This window comes from Microcaecilia unicolor, chromosome 12, assembly GCF_901765095.1.
Source record: "Microcaecilia unicolor chromosome 12, aMicUni1.1, whole genome shotgun sequence".
Lineage (NCBI taxonomy): Eukaryota > Metazoa > Chordata > Amphibia > Gymnophiona > Siphonopidae > Microcaecilia > Microcaecilia unicolor.
Genome location: NC_044042.1, coordinates 35,831,068 through 35,847,738, shown reverse-complemented (window position 1 = coordinate 35,847,738; position 16,671 = coordinate 35,831,068). Strand labels below are relative to the sequence as shown.

Sequence of the window (16,671 nt, the reverse complement as noted above, 5' to 3'; positions counted from 1 at the left end):
CCCAGAAGCAGTGAGGACACCAGCCAGGACTGCTGCTGGCTCTGCTGTCAGCATACCCGGAGGAGGTTCACAAGCCACCTAATATGCATCTTAGCAGCTCTGGAGTTCTCCTGTAATTGTTTTAACAGAATAGAGAGCAGTGGGAAATGGGTGGCTGACCTGCCACGCCCCATGGGTGTCTGCCACCTAGTCACACTGTTGCTGGCAGAGGCACTGCCATGGTACAGGATCAGTGCCCAGGCACAGTCTCCTGTGGCACTGCCGTGAAACAGGTCTGCTTTTTCCAGGTGTCCTTCTTCAGGAAGAAACTGGCCTTCTGCAGATCCAAGTAAGTGAATGGAGGATTGTCAGCTATCGCACAAAGGGAAGATATCTGGCTGTGGGTTTTGCACTAGAGTGTGAGTCTGTGTCAGCTTTGCTATAGGTTAGTGAATGAGGATTCCTAGCACACAGTGTCAGCTGCTGCATGGGTGGGTGCATTCATTCCTTGCTGCTGCTTGTTGAAGTGGTTTATGAGCTATGCATCACTGGACTGGGCTTTGCATTTGTATTGCTGAAAGTTTGTTGCATTGTATGCAGCCTTAGAGACGGGCTATATTTCTGTCTGTGTACCAATTTAAAAGATTGAGGGCAATATGCTAGATGTATGTTGTTATCATTATTGTCACGATGATTTATATATGCGTACCTACTGAACACAGCACTGTACAGAGGCACTGGGGTCATTTTCTAAAGGCTTTTTGTGCCTAAATGCTGTTATACGTTCATAAAAAGAGTATAGTACTTTTATTTCAACCATTTGTTTTTTTCAACAAAGACAACACAAAGATACCATTCACAAACTTCAACACTGCTTTGACCCCACCATTTTGACCCTTCTAATCTGACCCCCACTTTTTTGACCCTGCTGTTATGACCCTTCTGAAATGACCCCACTGTTTTAACCCTTCCAATTTGAGCCCACCATTTTGACCCTTCCAATCTGACCCCATCTTTTTCGACCCCGCTGCTTTAACTCCTCCTCAAACCCAGCCGCTTCGATGCAGCCAGTGTCCTCAGGTTTTCCCCTTCTCTTTTCCCCACCTTTATGGTTTTTTCCTTTTTCTTCTCTTACCTCACGTCTTCCCCCCTCCTTTTTTCCCCTTCTTCCCTTCCCTCTTTACCCCACAAGTATACTTCCTTTTTTTTTATTTTTTATTTTTTATTTATATTTATTAATTATTCATTTGAAATTTTACAAGAAACAACTTGCATGGAAAAGTGTTTGTTACTTAAGAGGTTACATTATAAAACAAAAAGGAATTGAAGTACATTCATTTTAGGAAAAATTAACACTCAAGTCCATAAAATGAGATCCAAGAATTCAGAAAATTTGGAGAATAATATATAAAAGGAAAAACATTCAGGATTAAACAACTCTGTTAAGTGAAGTTAGTTTCTTATTTATCTATGACGCTTTTCCATTTTTCACTGAGGTTATAAGCGCCGACACATGGGCAGGTTCTGTAAATATATATTTCTTTTCCCCAAGTCTTATTATGCACTTGCAGGGGTATCTTAAAAAAAAGGTACCCCCCAAGTGCAATACTTCAGGCTTAAGGATCAAAAATTGTTTCCTCCGTCGTCTTGTCTCCTTGGAGACATCGGGAAAAAGCAGTATCTTAAAACCTAAAAATGGTTTATCTTTATTACGGAAAAACAAACGGAATATCCAATTTTTGTCCGGTAATAATGCAACCGCAACTACTAAAGTAGCTGCAGTTGCTAACTCAGTATCAGAAGTCTCAAGCATGAGAGAAACATCTATTGGGTTTTCAGTAGTTGGATTTAAGTCCTTCCCTGGTATATAATATGCATGTGAAAATGGTGGCAGATTTTGGTCAGGTATATTCAAAACATCACGTAAGTAACGTTTCAACATCTCAAGAGGAGCAACATTTAACACTCTTGGAAAGTTAACAAATCTCAGGTTGTGATTTTTAGTGTAATTATCAAATATCTCCATTCTCTGCCTGAGGCTTGTCAAATCTTTTATCATTGTTGGTTGCATTGTTTCACAATTCACAATTCTTTGATCAATATTTTCAATTTTATCATTCAAAGTCTTAATTTCTTCCTCTTTTTTTTGTAAATCATTTTCCAAAGATTTTACTCTCGGTTTAACTTCATTAATCTGTGCTATAAAAGTTTGTCCCAGGGTTGAAACCAAGTCCCATAATGCATCCAGTGTTACTTCTCTTGGTTTGACCACTAATGCTGTTGGAAGTTCATACCTTTCAGAAGAATGCCCTTGAATCTCGCCCATTCCCTCAGTTTCTCGACCCTCTTTCCGTGGCGATTCTATGGGCAAATTGCCCTCCGTTCCTTCCTCTGCTGTAACAGGAACCTCCTGCCGACGCTCTTCTGGGTCCGTGAATCCCACTTGGGGCGACCCTGTCGATTCTGAAAGGAAGGAACTAGCGCCAATCGGTTGGGGAGGAGGGGTGCGTGCTGCGGGGCTCAAAGTGATGTCGAAACCAGGGGAAGCCGAATTCTCCCTTTCGCCGGCATTCCCTACTGGAGGCGTTCCGCCGTTTTGACCAACTCCCTGTGGTCGCAAGAAACGATCAATAGGACCAGGTAATGGGGAAGGTAGCGGGGAGGCTCTAACCACTACTCTTCCTCTACGTTTAGGCATTTTGTTTTCGAAGGAACGCGAGGCACAGCGTCTTAACAGGGCGCCGCCATCTTGGATCAGTATACTTCCTTTTAATAGGCATACTGTTTCTGCTGCTGCTCGCAATATACCTTAGAATACCCCCTTGTATACCCTTATAATGCAACAGTGCTGTTTGGCTATTTGTAATACAAGGGCTTTTCATATAACTATATAGTATACCATCACTATGCAGCAGCCCTGTTTGTTTTCAATACAAGGAAAAAGAAAGAAATATCTTTAAACTGACCCTGCGATTAGTCAGAGAGCATAACAATCGCAGGAATTCAGAACATCTCTGGGGTAGTGCAAATAACTTCCTAATGACCTTATATGGGGTCCAGTTCTAATTCAATGTAAAAATGTAATTAAATATAAAAATATATTGTTTTATTAAACTGATTTTAAATGGGAGGCCAAATCATCTGGGCTCAAATTGGCGGGGCTAGAGTCAAACCAACGGGGTCAAATCAGCGGAGTCAAACCAATGGGATCAAAACGGCAAAGTCAAAATGTCCAACTTCCGCATTAAAGATCTCTTATAGAGTTACCCTATATCAAGGGTTCCCAGGACCAGTCCTCAAAGGCCACAAGCTAGTCTGATTTTCAGGATTTCCACAATGAATATGTACGAGATAAATTTGCAAGCACTGCCTCCATTCTGTGCAACTAGATCTCGTACATATTCATTGTGGAAATCCTGAAAACCTGGAAGGAATGTGGCCCCTGAGTACTGGGCTTGGGATCCCCTGCCTTATATGCACAAGTAGGTGTCTACTTCCATGTGACCCAGGTGTAGAGTTCAGATGGAGTGTGGGTGGAGTCACAAAGTACATGGCCAGGTTATAAAATAAGCGCCTATGTACATACTGAGCTGGCACAAAGGTTTGCAGCCACACATAGGTGCCTCAAAACAGGAACCTTCTTGGCCTCCCCACCTAGACCAGTTATAAAATTACCCCCATAATGGACAGAACCTACTTCTTGGAGCTTACAGTCTACTCAACACAGAGGGAACACTTAAAAAAAAAAAATAAGATGCTTTGAAAGTCAGTGTACTGCATTGTATTTGCCTCACTCCTTTTAGTGCTAGTTCAAGAGAAGTTTTACATTAGGGTACGTTAGGTTTTCCCCTGTTCCTGGCAGACATACAATCTAAAAGAGCAATTCTGTAACTGAGCACTTGCACATATGCATCAAAAGCATGTATGAATGTATAGAATAGCATCACTGTCGCAGGTAAGCGTACAATTTCAAGTGGCGGCAAAGGAACTAAGCTCTGTTCTGTAAGGGCATGCATGTGACGTAGCATGTAAATGCAAGGAGGTGTTCACGTGGGCGGAGCTGCCGCTTACTCATGTGACTTACAAACTACAGTACAGTCTTGATTATCCAATGTAAACGGGACCAACCCTTTGTCAGATAAGTGAAAAGTCAGATAATAGGGAAAACAATGGTAAGCCCTTTAAAAATGCATAGAAAACATACTTTATGCATAAAGAGCAAGGATAGGGTATTTGAATTTAAAATAGTGTTTATTAATGGCAAGACAATGATGTCACTGAGGGGGGGGGTCTGTTGGATATGCTGGATGGTTGGATTAGCGAAGGTCGGATAATCGAGACTTTACTGTACTGTAAGTTACAGGTGCCCTTGCTGCATTCAGGCATCCGCAGTTACATCAGCTCTATGGCTGCTGTAACCAAGTGGGTAGATTTTAGCTACCCCAATACTGGGTTGTGATAGTTTTCTATAAGGGAATCTGGGTGCCCAGATTCTCTTATAGAATAGGTTCTCACTCCGTGTTGTTGGGATGTTTAAAAGGAGGCTCCCACTTATAGAATTATCCCTAAGTTTGTAGCTGAGGCGGTTGAGTGATTTGCCCAAGGTCTCAGGAAACATCAGTGGGATTCAACCTCTGGTTTCCCTAATTCTTAGCCTGCTGCTCTAACCACAGGGCTTGACTTCCACATATTACTGCACCTAATGTGCGAGTTCACATTGATTGTGTGATTTGTACTACACATGCAGTCCCGTCCTGTGCCTGCACAAACAGTCCTCTGCATTCTATATATTATATGGTGCCAAAAATTGCACGCAAAAATTTTGGCATACATCTAAGTTGCGTGTGCATCTTAATTGAGTAATGAGCCATTAAGTAGCAATAATTGGGTGCCAATGACCAATTATTCTAATTAATTGTCTCCAATTAGAATTTATATGTTCATCTTGCTAAACACTATTCTATGAAGATTTGTGTGCAAATCTTTTAGCGTGCAAGTGAGAAGGGGGTGTGGTCATGGGAGGGGCATGGGCAGGTCAGGGGTGTTCAATAAAGATGTGTTGCTCATCATTATAGAATTCAGGGAATCTGCATTTAACTTACACGCCCAAATCCTCACACCCAAATTTGGGTGCAGTGCTAAACGCTATTCTATAATTGACATGCATTTACTGAATCGAATCCAATGTGTAGGACAAGCAGGGGCGGACTGACCATTCGGGCTGTAGGGGGCCCAGAGGATCTGCCCGGATGCCTGCCGCACACTACAGACCTCCCCGGCCCTACCTTTAAAGGCACGCCACTGGTGATCTAATGGCCTCTGCGGGGGGAATATGTTCTTTCCTGCCTGTTGTGCTGCTGCTGCTGTTCCCCCTGTGTGGCACCGCCGTAGTTTAAAAATGGCAGCCGAGACTCCCTGCGGAAGTCTCGTGAGATTGTCGAGACCCACTAGACGACTACCGCGGGAAGTCTCGGCCGCCATTTTGAAAACAGCGGCACCAGCAAGCGGGGGAATAGTGGCAATGCAGAGTGCGGGAAAGAACATGCTTTCCTCCCCCCTCCCCGGCAGAGACTATTAGACCAGCAGGGCCCTTCGAGTATGACCGGGGCAGTGGAGGTGTCGGTTGCGGTGGTAGGGGGCAGCAGTGCACCGGTAAGGGGGGGTGTCGGGCAGTGGCCAGACGGGGTGCTAACACCACCCTCAGTGCCCAGGGGCCCAGATCACTCTCAGTCCGCCCCTGTTGCTCAGTGCTCTTGATAAAGCGGGTGAGGATGAGTATGAATGACAATGGAGGATGAATATTCTGGGTCAAAGATGGATAATGCGACCATGAGCATCCACCCAGGGATGGGGAGCCAAAAGCTGAGTCTGTGGGACACTCTTTCCTTGTCTGTGGTTTAATCCTAACAGTGTTTCCTTGTGCTGAGATTTTAAATTAGCGTCACACAAGATAATGACACTTGGAATTGGAAACTTCTCTCCCATTTATGTCTCCAGAAAAACAAAGTGACAATCTGATAGAGTACCTCTGCCTCAAAACAGTATAATACATTTTATCTGCTTATCCTAGCTTTTTAAGTAGTAGCTCAAGGTGAGTTATATTCAGGTATGATAGGTATTCCTATGTGCCTGAGGTAGTGAAGGATTAACCCCCAGATTCTATATAGATCGTCTAAATTTGGGCACGGATCCCAGATCCACATATAACTAATTCAGCGCTAACAATCAGTTCTTGGAGTTATGAAGCACTTAATAGACAGTATTTTTAATTAATTAATTATTTATTTATTAGGATTTATTTACCGCCTTTTGAAAAAATTCACTCAAGACTTTGTACAGTAAGACTAAATCAAACATAAGCAATAGACAATTACAGCAGTAAAAATATTCAAGTAACAGTGTAAAGTATGGCTTAGCATACTACTTACACAGCAACACAATACGTAATAAAACATTTTAATAGACAGCGTAGAGTATATGCAAAGATGGAACGTATTGATAGATAAGTGAACTGGATAGAGTAACAGGAGTAAGAAAACAAAGGGCTAATTTAAAGAAAGTTGCAAATGAGGTCAGAAAGGTGCTTGAACATTATCTTAGCTGGGGTAGGAGTGGATAAATATGTCCTGCTATCGTATGTATGTATGACTGTTAGTTACCTCTACCATTAAAGGCCTGGTTGAAGAGCCAAACTTTCATCTGCTTCCTGAAGTAGAGAAAGTCTTGTGTTAAGCGAAGCCTTTCAGGCAGTGTATTCCAGAGTGTAGGGCCTACTCTGGAGCAGGGGCGTAGCCAGACCTTGGCGGGAGGGGGGTCTGGAGCCCGAGGTGCGGGGGCACATTCTAGCCTGCCTCCCCCAGCCGCCGACCCCCCGCCACCACCGACCCTCCCCTGCCACTTTCGCCCCCCTCCTGCTGACACCGACCCTCCCCTGCCACTTTCGACCCCCTCCTCCCGCCGCCGACCCTCCCCCGTCACCGCCACTGCCGGGTACCTTTGCTGACCGGGGTCCCCAACCCACCCCCCCCCCCCAGCCGAAGTTTTCTTCAGCGCCGGTCTCCAGCGCGTTCGCTGATCTGTTTCTGTGAGTACTGACTCTTGACGTCCTGCACGTAGAGGGGGCCAGGGCTAAATCTGTGGGGGCCCATGGCCCCACCTAGCTACGCCCCTGCTCTGGAGAAGGCTCACTTGCAGGTATCACATCCTGTAATGTCTTTTGGAGAGGGTTGTGGCTAGGGATACTCCTTGGGAGGACTTTAGTATCCATGGAGGCGTGTAGAGGGTGATCCTGTTAGTTCAGAGATATGCACGGATCTCCCTACACCTTATTCTATAACACGCATGCCTACATTTCCTAGTGCACAACTGAAAAGGGTGCATGTCTGTGGGAGGGTCAGGGATGTTTCTAGAAGATGGGTGCCATGTTACAGAATACCTGCATTTGCACGCCTAACTGCCATCTGTTGGGCGCAGGCATTTACAGCAGCTTTTGGCAGGTGTTCAAGGTTAGGCGCTAGCAGTGCATCAAGCTACTATTCTGTAAAGGGTGCCCTCTGCAAAATACTGTCTTAGCATGGATCACAATTAAGCCTAATTTTGGGCACTATTTACTGAATCTGACCCAAAATCACAAGGGGCAGCAGTGGGATTTGAACCCTGGCTTCCCTGGTTCTCAGCCTGCCACTCTAAGCTGTAGGGAGATACAGGACTAAAATGAATAGGGATAAATTGAGGGCAGGTAGGGGAAAGGGAGGAAGACCTGATGACAGAAAAGCCTTGCAGAAGCTGTGCGTGTGAACCTGGCGGATATGCTGCTCTCGGCAGTTCTGTCAAGTGATGCAGAATCATCCTGCTCTGCTTCCTCCCACTCCAACATTTTTAACCCACATCTTCCTGAAGCTGCCAAGGAAATGGAGGGAGGAAGGCTCCTATCTGCTCTTTAGAAAGAAACTTAAAACACAGTTATTTCAGGAGTATTTATTAAAATACAGTTCAGTCTCGATTAGCCAATATAAATGGGATCGAGTCGCTGTTGGATGTGAAAAGTTGGATAATACGGAAAACAATGGTAACACCTTAAAAAATGCATGGAAAACATATTTTATGCATAAAGAACAGGCATAGGTTATCTGAATTTAAAATATATGATTGTTTATTAACACTAACCAGCAACGTATGAAGCTGGAAAATGGGAAGAGAACTGCGCACTTCTTAATGGCAATGCAATGATGTCACCGGGGGGGGGGGGGGGGGGGGGGTCTGTCAGATATGCCGGATGGTTTGATAATCAAGACTGTACTGTAGATTGGAGTAATTTTTAAAGATTCATGGGGCAAACTGTTTGGAAATCTGCTTGGGGAGTATTTACGAATTTGTTCAGGTCTGTATTAGATAATTTATGATATTGTATAATGGGTTATTTGATTTTGCCAGCATTTGTAATCCAACTTGAGCTCTTTTCAAGTCAAAGCGGAAAATAAATGCCAAGTTAACTTAAAGGATATCATTCTGCTTTGCACAGGGTAATTATGATTTTGATAAATTTGCTGGAATATAAGTTTCTAGCTGCTACAACATTGACCTCTTGGTCACTTGGCCAGTTGGACTCTTTTGTCTCAGAGGACAGCAAGGTGCACCAAGGGCTAGATAGACTAGGCAGTCACCTAGGAGGTAGCTTCTGGGGGTGGCAAAAACAAGCCGTAGTGAAAGATTGTAAACTGTGTAGACCTTTTTGCAAATAAGGCAGTATGGTAAATCCTAACAAACCATACAACAAAGCAATAGATCCTGACAGCTGGACAAACTCAGCACCAGTAATGTGTACCTTTATTTGCAGGGAGAATGGGTGATTTTCAATCAGACCATTTACCCAGGGAAATGATGTTTGGAAACACTCCAAGAAATTACATAGTGGCACATTTAAAACAAAAAGAAGAAAATCTTTTTCACTCAGTGTATAGTTAAGATCTGGAACTCATTGCTGAAGAAAGTGATAAAGGCAGTTAATATAGCTGGGATTAAAAAAAAGACTTGGACAAATTCCTGGAGGAAAATCCATAAACCAGTGGTTCCCAGGAGAGAGATATGCATGTTGACATTGTAAATAGTATATCATGCCATGCTTTGTATTGTTTGTGAATATTTTTACTGCTGTAATTGTCTATTGCTCATGTTTGATCTGTTCTTACTGTACACCGCCTTGAGTGAATTCCTTCAAAAAGGTGGTAAATAAACCCTAATAAATAAATAAGTGTCAAGTCGCAGGAGGAGTGTGAAAGATTACAGGAGAACCTCGCGAGACTGGGAGATTGGGCGTCCAAGTGGCAGATGAAGTTGAGTTTTGACAAGTGCAAAGTGATGCATGTGGGTAAGAGGAACCCGAATTACAGCTATGTCATGCAAGGTTCCGCGTTAGGAGTCGCAGACCTAGAAAGGGATCTGGGAGTCATCGTTGATAAGACGTTGAAAACTGTGTGCTGCGGCGGCTAAGAAAGCACACAGAATGTTGAGTATTATTAGGAAAGGGATGGGAAAACAAACAGAAGGATGTTATAATGCCGTTGTATCGCTCCATGGTGCGACCGCACCTCGAATATTGTGTCCAATTTTGGTCGCCGCATCTCAAAAAAGATATAAAGGAATTGGAGAAGGTGCAGAGAAGTGCGATGAAAATGATAAAGGGAATGGAACGACTTCCCTATGAGGAAAGGCTGAGAAGGTTAGGGCTCTTCAGCTTGGAGAAAAGGTGACTGAGGGGTGATATGATAGAAGTCTACAAGATAATGAGTGGAGTAGAGCGGAAACATGTGAAGCGTTTGTTTACACTTTCAAACAACAATAGAACTAGGGGACATAAGATGAAGCTAGAATATTGGAAATTTAAAACAAATGGGAGAAAGATTTTTTTACTCAGCGTGTAGTTGGACTCTGGAACTCGTTGCCGGAGAATGTAATGACAGTAGCTGGCCTTACGGAGTTTAAGGGAGGTTTGGACAGATTCCTGAGGGAAAAGTCCATTGAACATTATTTAAAAATCATTTATTTATTTATTTATTTATTATTATTTTGGGTTTTTAAGGGTTCTTGAAGCCTGGATTGGCCGCTGTCGGAGACGGGATGCTGGACTTGGTGGACCCTTGGTCTTTTTCCAGTGTGGCGGTGCTTAAATGTTGTAATTTAGGCCTCATCTTGTGTTCTCCCCTTAAACCCCTATGTTTAATTTTTACGTTATGTAAACTGCTTAGATATCCTTTTGATTTGGTGGTATATTAAATAAAAGTGAAATGTAAAAATGTGAAATCATGTTATCATGATATCCAATAGTGCATTTTTAGGGTGTTTTCTTTGGAGACGTGCATTGTGACGATCATGATTATTGAGTTTAATTATCAAACTTTCAGAGGGAGCCTAGGGGGCCTGACAGGGAAGTATGCAAAGCTGATGGTTTGTAGGTATCTAATACCCTTGCACCAGCCCTGGGCTATGAAATCCTGCTACTGAATCTATAGCTTCAAGAAAGGACTAGGAGGTGGACATACGTACTTGAGTTATTCCAGACTTTATTGATTTATCTAAGTACACTTCTTTTTAAGTCTAGATGAGTATTTCTGAGTATTTCAGTTTGGCATAACTCAAACCACCAAGCTGGTGGGGGTCATAAAATGTTCCTTATTGGTGGAGAATATGCAACGCCCTCCAGTCTGACAGTTCCTGCCCAGAGGAAGTCTCCAACCTAACCCTGCACCTGCTCCCAAATCCTTATCTTGAAAAAAACAAAGCAAAGTGCCCCTCGGGTGCACGGAGCCGACAATAACATGGCGCTGTGCCCCGATGAGCCTGCACAGGGAATGCAGCGGGGTGGATGCTGGGCGGTAGGAAAATTTTCCCGCTGCGCATCTGCACCCTGCTATGAGAGGAGGAGTGAAGACGGGGGTTTATAATCCCTGGGAAGAGCCCAAATGCCATCTTTGCATGGTGTTTGGGCATTAGCCTGCACCCATCCCTCGTGTCGGGAACCTGAATTTTACCAGCTGTCGTCCCTGGGCTGAATTCCAGGCTGTGAGGTCTTCAAACTGCAGGTGCTGGCTACTTGGGGGACAGTTGTCTGTCAGTGCTCTTCCCTGTTGAGCTAGGAGTCGTCCGTCAGCTTCTGCTTTCAAATTCTTCCGTTACGTTTTTGGGGGGGTGGTGCAACGAGGTAGGTTTCTTTTACATCTCCTGTATTCTGGTACTGTGTTATAAAAAAAAAAAAAAAAACAAGCAAGTGATGGCCTAGTGGTTAGAATACTGTCCTGGAGGTCGTGGGGTTCGATTTCAGATGCTGCCGCCTGTTCCGTCACCAGTGCCTTGGGAATGGAAATGCAGCCCAGTGTCTGTCTAGCAAAAAAAAAAACTATACATTTTAAAAGGGAGCAGTGTTTTTTTTTTTTTTTTTACAGACACAGGCATGGCATGTTATGCCACAGGTGTTCTAACCACTCCTTCCCCATGACTGCAGGGTAGTCTCCCAGGTTTGGGGCGGCGGACATTTTGGGAAGGTCAATGTGGGTGATAATGACGGCCATCTTATTGGCTGGGGCAAGGAATTATGGGGGTTTCTCTGGCAGCCATATTGGGGAGGTCAAGTGGCAAAATGGACAATGGTAGTTATATGGAAGTACAATAAATAAATAGTTTAAAAAAAATATATATATATATATAAAGGATATATAGATATATATTGCAGATAGGATTCTAGTTTTACATTAATAATCAGTTAAAAAGAAAAGATAAAAATAAATTAAAAAAAAAAAAAAGAGAAGAAGGAGGAAGGGCTGGTAATGGATATATGAGCTTAACAGAATAAGATATAAGTTTAAACGCAGATGTTGGCACAGGGAGCACATAGGTCTGGCATGTGAAAATATGTCATGTGACTTGATATGATGTTGACTAATTATCTCAGTTTATCTAGATTCCCTTTATTTCTCGATCCCCCTAACCCCCTGAGCAGAATGGAAGTGGCAAACCCGACCTCTGATCCGGAAATCATGGGCCACGTCCAAGAGGGCGGAAGAGCAGAGGGAGTACAACTAGTAACCCCCAAACAACTGGAGATTCCAGCTGGAAACGGAGGGAGTGTGATCGACATCACTCCCGAACCTTCAAGAGTGGCCCATACTGCAAGCAAAGTAAAGGGCGCCAAAAAGAGAGTCAAGACCAATACAACAGGACAGACCAGTTTGTCAGTGGTGGAAGGGAGGCCAGCTAAGAAGCAGGGACAAAGAAAGAAGACCACAGTAGAGGGGAGCCAAAGGGCAAAAGGAAGAAGTGAGATGAAGGGCCCCAAGGCCGTGGCAAATGCACCCCAGCAATCAACGGCATGTGCAGGTACTGCAGACTCGCCGGGCACCCCAGCCACAACCACTTGGAGTGTAACACCGGCTCAGAGGCCGGACACTCCAGTTTACTGGCCTAACCCCCCTCCTTTTCAGGATGTGCAACGCCTCAACCGATGGCACACAGGGCTGTGGCACCGGTGGCGGGTAACCCTGGGCCAGTTGCAGGGCAATGGCAACCTCTCCTTAATGCCCCCATACAGCCAGAGCTGGGCTTTCCCCCCGCAGTTCCCATTCTATGGAACATGGCCGGGGTATGGCTTTGTGCAATACCAACCCCAGACATCAGTGCTGGCAGGGTCCATCGGTCAAGCAATGGGCGTTACTTCACCCCCTGAGCATGCAATGGTCCCGGGCATTCAGGACCCTAGCTATGCGTTCCCTAATCCCTCTTGTCAAGGGCTAATCACCAGTCATAGCCCTTGACAAGAGGATACGCAGAGGTGATAATGCACTGGCAACAGCAGCACCGATACGGGGTATAGAAAAAGAACCTTCACACGATGATTGCCATGAACGCAGCACTCCCGTGTCCAACACAATGCAAGTGTGGGCACTGTTGAGACTCGAGAGTGTGCTGGCATCACGGAGAGGCAATATCCTGCAATAACAGCAGCCACAGGTACAACCAGTAGTTTAGACACAGGGTGCAATGCAAAAGTTGACTTAATTGTGGATGACAATGCTAACCAGGTAACAGGGCAAGCTGGTGCTAGTGTTGGCAAAAATGAATGCCCATCATCCACTGCATTGCGCAGTGGGAGACAGGGCTCACACTTGGGGACTGAAGGTGACAGTGGGGGCCAGAATCAAAGACAGTGTGAAGTCTGTTGGGAATAGAAAGGGAAAAAAGAAGAGGAGGGGGAAGTGAAGGAAGAGAAGGGGAAAGCATAGTGATTCGAGCAGTGATAGCAGTTCCGACTCTTCTTCCTCCTCTTCCTCTTCCTCATTTAAAGCTGGAAAGCTTTGGTTGGCTTGGGTATACTCAGTGCAAGTTTTGGTTGTATTTAAATAAAACTGCGGCCAAGTTGTTGCCACGTTCATAAAATGCTTTGAGTCCTGTTTTTATTTATGTCATCACAAAGTCTTTGGCAGGCACGAGAGGTCTCGGCTGCCTATGTTATGTGGATGGCAAGATTATCTGGTCTGGGGGAAGTCACAAGAGTAGAGCGGCTTGATGTGATTTCCTGATCACTGAACCACCAAACTGAACTGAGATCAACACAGTCTTCAACGTATTATTAATATATTCCTTTTTTTTAGGGTGTGGAACAGGGTAGAGTCATAAAGGGATGGATATGAGAAATCAGGCTAAATTAAATAGGGTTCTCCTATTAGCTCAGCTATGGTTGCTGCTGTCTCCACTCAGCAGTAGCATTTGAACTCAGAAGTTTGTAGGCTCAAATGCTGAGATTTATTGTTGGAGGCTTAGGCTGTGATGCTGTGGAGTGCATAGGGTGACTTGCATAGCTACTGCCCTTTGAATCTGGTAAAAGAAATGAGTGCTCTGCAGGAGAGACAGACTCTGTGCCAGTGGGGGAGCTTAGAGAGAGAGAGAGGTTACACCAACAAAAAAAATGTAACCAGCAGAACCAGGGAGGCATTTGTAATCAGTTTTTTTACATGATTTCTTCTAGGCTAGCCAGCACTGTGGAGAACTTTAGTTGAGTTATACAATTTATTTATTTTATTTATTAGGATTTATTTACCGCCTTTTTGAAGGAATTCACTCAAGGTGGTGTGCAGTAAGAATAGACCAAACATGAGCAATAGGCAATTACAGCAGTAAAAATATTCAAGTAACAATACAAAGTGTGGCATGGTATACTACTTGCAATGACTACACAATACGTAATAGAACATTATAATTGGTAGTGAAGGATAAGGTAAAATTGTAACATATAGATGAGAAAGAAAGTAGGAAGAATTAGAAAGTAAGGTGACTGATTTGAAGAAGGTTGCACATGAGGTCAGGGAGATGGTTAAATATCATCTCAGCTAGGGTAGGAGTGGATAAACATGTCCTGCTGCGGTATGTGCAGCCCGAGTCAATCCTTGTGTGTGTGAGTGAGACTAACAAGTTAGTTACTTCTTCCATTAAAGGCTTGGTTGAAGAGCCAAGCTTTCACCTGCTTCCTGAAGTACAGATAGTCTTGTGTTAAGCGGAGCCTTTCAGGCAATGCATTCCAGAATGTGGGGGCTACTCCGGAGAAGACTCGCTTGCAGGTATCACATCGTGTAATGTCTTTTGGAGAGGGTGTAGTTAGTGAAAGTCCTTGGCGGTGTGTGGAGGATCATCCTATTCTTCAGATACTCGGGGCCATTTCCTTTCAGGGCCTTGAAGATCAGACATACAATGATGAAACAGAGTTTGCGTTCCTAAAATGATTGGTATTTTTTTTTTTTTTTTAGAATGTGTGAGTTTCCATGTCTGTTGCTGGGCCATTTACAGTTCATGATTTTGCTTATTAGTTTGCTTGCTACCGGGCAGGACATACCATGCAGAAAAGCTGCTAAGTGGTCACTGATGCGTTTGCAGGTTGGTTTGTGGTAGGGGGTTCTTGACTTTGTTGAGACATTCTGAGAGTAGTTTTCAAATCTAGGCTAAAATCCCACCTTTTTGATGCTGCTTTTAACTCCTAACCCTTACTCACTTGTTCTGTACCCTTTTTTTTTTCCCATCCCCACCTTAGTAATTCCCTTATCTCTTATTTGTCCTGTTTGTCTGTCCTAAAGCTTAGCCGGTGGTGGGAGGCAGGGCTGGTGGTTGGGAGGTGGGGATAGTGCTGGGCAGACTTATACGGTCTGTGCCAGAGCCGGTGGTGGGAGGCGGGGCGGTGGTTGGGGGGCGGAGATAGTACTGGGCAGACTTATATGGTCTGGGCCCTGAAAAAGACAGGTACAAATCAAGGTAAGGTATACACAAAAAATGGCACATGTGAGTTTATCTTGTTGGGCAGACTGGATGGATCATGCTGGTCTTTTTCTAACAAAAGAGAGGGAACGAAGTACAAACTAAAGTCCAAACAAAAAAAACAGCACCACGGGCCTTTAAAAATGGAACACAGTTCTTTAATGAATGAGCCTTGACAAAAAGACCCGACACGGGCCGTGTTTCGGTGACTAGCACCTGCGTCAGGGGTCACATTTGGATACAGAAAGTGAAAGTGCCTTGGTGCTTTGTAGCTTTTACTACATGAGACGTGGGGTAAGGAATAATATATTGTAGAGGAATATATTCGAGTTATTCCCCAAGTTCTCCACGTCATCACTGTGACCCCTGACGCAGGTGCTAGTCACCGAAACAGTCGTAGACTACTTCTCATGTTAGATTTACCATGTGCTTTCAGTTTAGGTGATCATGACATTTTATTGGGGAGATGTTCCCAATTAGGGCTGCTGGGTTAATGTTCTGGAATCAATGGGAAGTGTAATGCAGAACAAATCTGAAGCTATCTGCTTGACTGAGCTGAATTGGAATGGTCTAGGGTATGATCATTCCTCTGCTTGATAAGATTCATGATCTGGGAGCTAAATTGGATGTACGGAGGTTATTTGATTGTCAAAGTGTGTATTATAAACCATTATTTATAATTTCTTATATACCACTTACAAGCCTAGAAGGTATCGAAGTGATAAACATTCAGGTACAGTAGTTATTTTTCTGTTCCTGGAGGCCTCACAATCTGAGTTTGTACCTGAGGCAATGGAGGGTTAAGCGACTGCACAAGGTCACACAGAGCTGCAGTGGGGTTTGAACTGTGCTTCCCTGGTTCTCACTCCACTGCTCTAACCATTAGGCTACACCTCCACATTAGGTCAAACAGTTAAAACCAGTTCCTGATCAACTGGCTCTTTGCCTATCATATGTGTGGTAGTTATCAGTGTTTTGGACTACTATAAATGCCTTATATATTGATCTTCCAAGGAAGGTTCTGAGGAGGCTTCAGGTACCCGGGTGATGGGCAGTAGATAGCAAGATAATGTACCACCTTCATTAGCTGTTCATTATCATATTTTGAATACGAATTTGATTGATAAGACTTGCTGGTACAGCCTAGCCAGATCATTACAGTATAGTTAGGGTTGTTTGCTGGAAACTCCTTTGAGGCAATGAGTGTTTAGGAAATGTTGAAGGGCCAGGGCATTTTTGGTGGTAGTTGAGCGCTCTGGGGAGGTTCATTGTGAACCTGACCTGGAATTTTGCAAGAACATACCTGTTTTCAGAGGCTAGGATCACAATTTGATTATACTGGGATTAGATTGTCTTGGTGCTGATTTGACAAGATCTGTATTTATTGCTTGTCTGAATATT

At 44.0% G+C, this 16,671-nt stretch overlaps 1 protein-coding gene across 3 annotated transcripts in view; it reads left to right on the top strand.

Annotated features, from left to right (window-relative positions):
• Positions 1 to 16,671, top strand: part of GRAMD1B (GRAM domain containing 1B) — a 348,426-nt gene that overhangs the window by 124,561 nt on the left and 207,194 nt on the right. Inside the window, exon 4 of one of the 3 annotated variants that reach the window (XM_030221473.1) lies at positions 11,972 to 13,436. The exons of the other annotated variants lie outside the window; for them this stretch is intronic. Coding sequence (XP_030077333.1) covers positions 11,972 to 12,782 — 811 coding nt within the window. The 3' untranslated portion in view covers positions 12,783 to 13,436. Of the gene's footprint in view, positions 1 to 11,971; positions 13,437 to 16,671 lie in introns of those variants that run through there. 3 annotated transcript variants of the gene reach the window in all.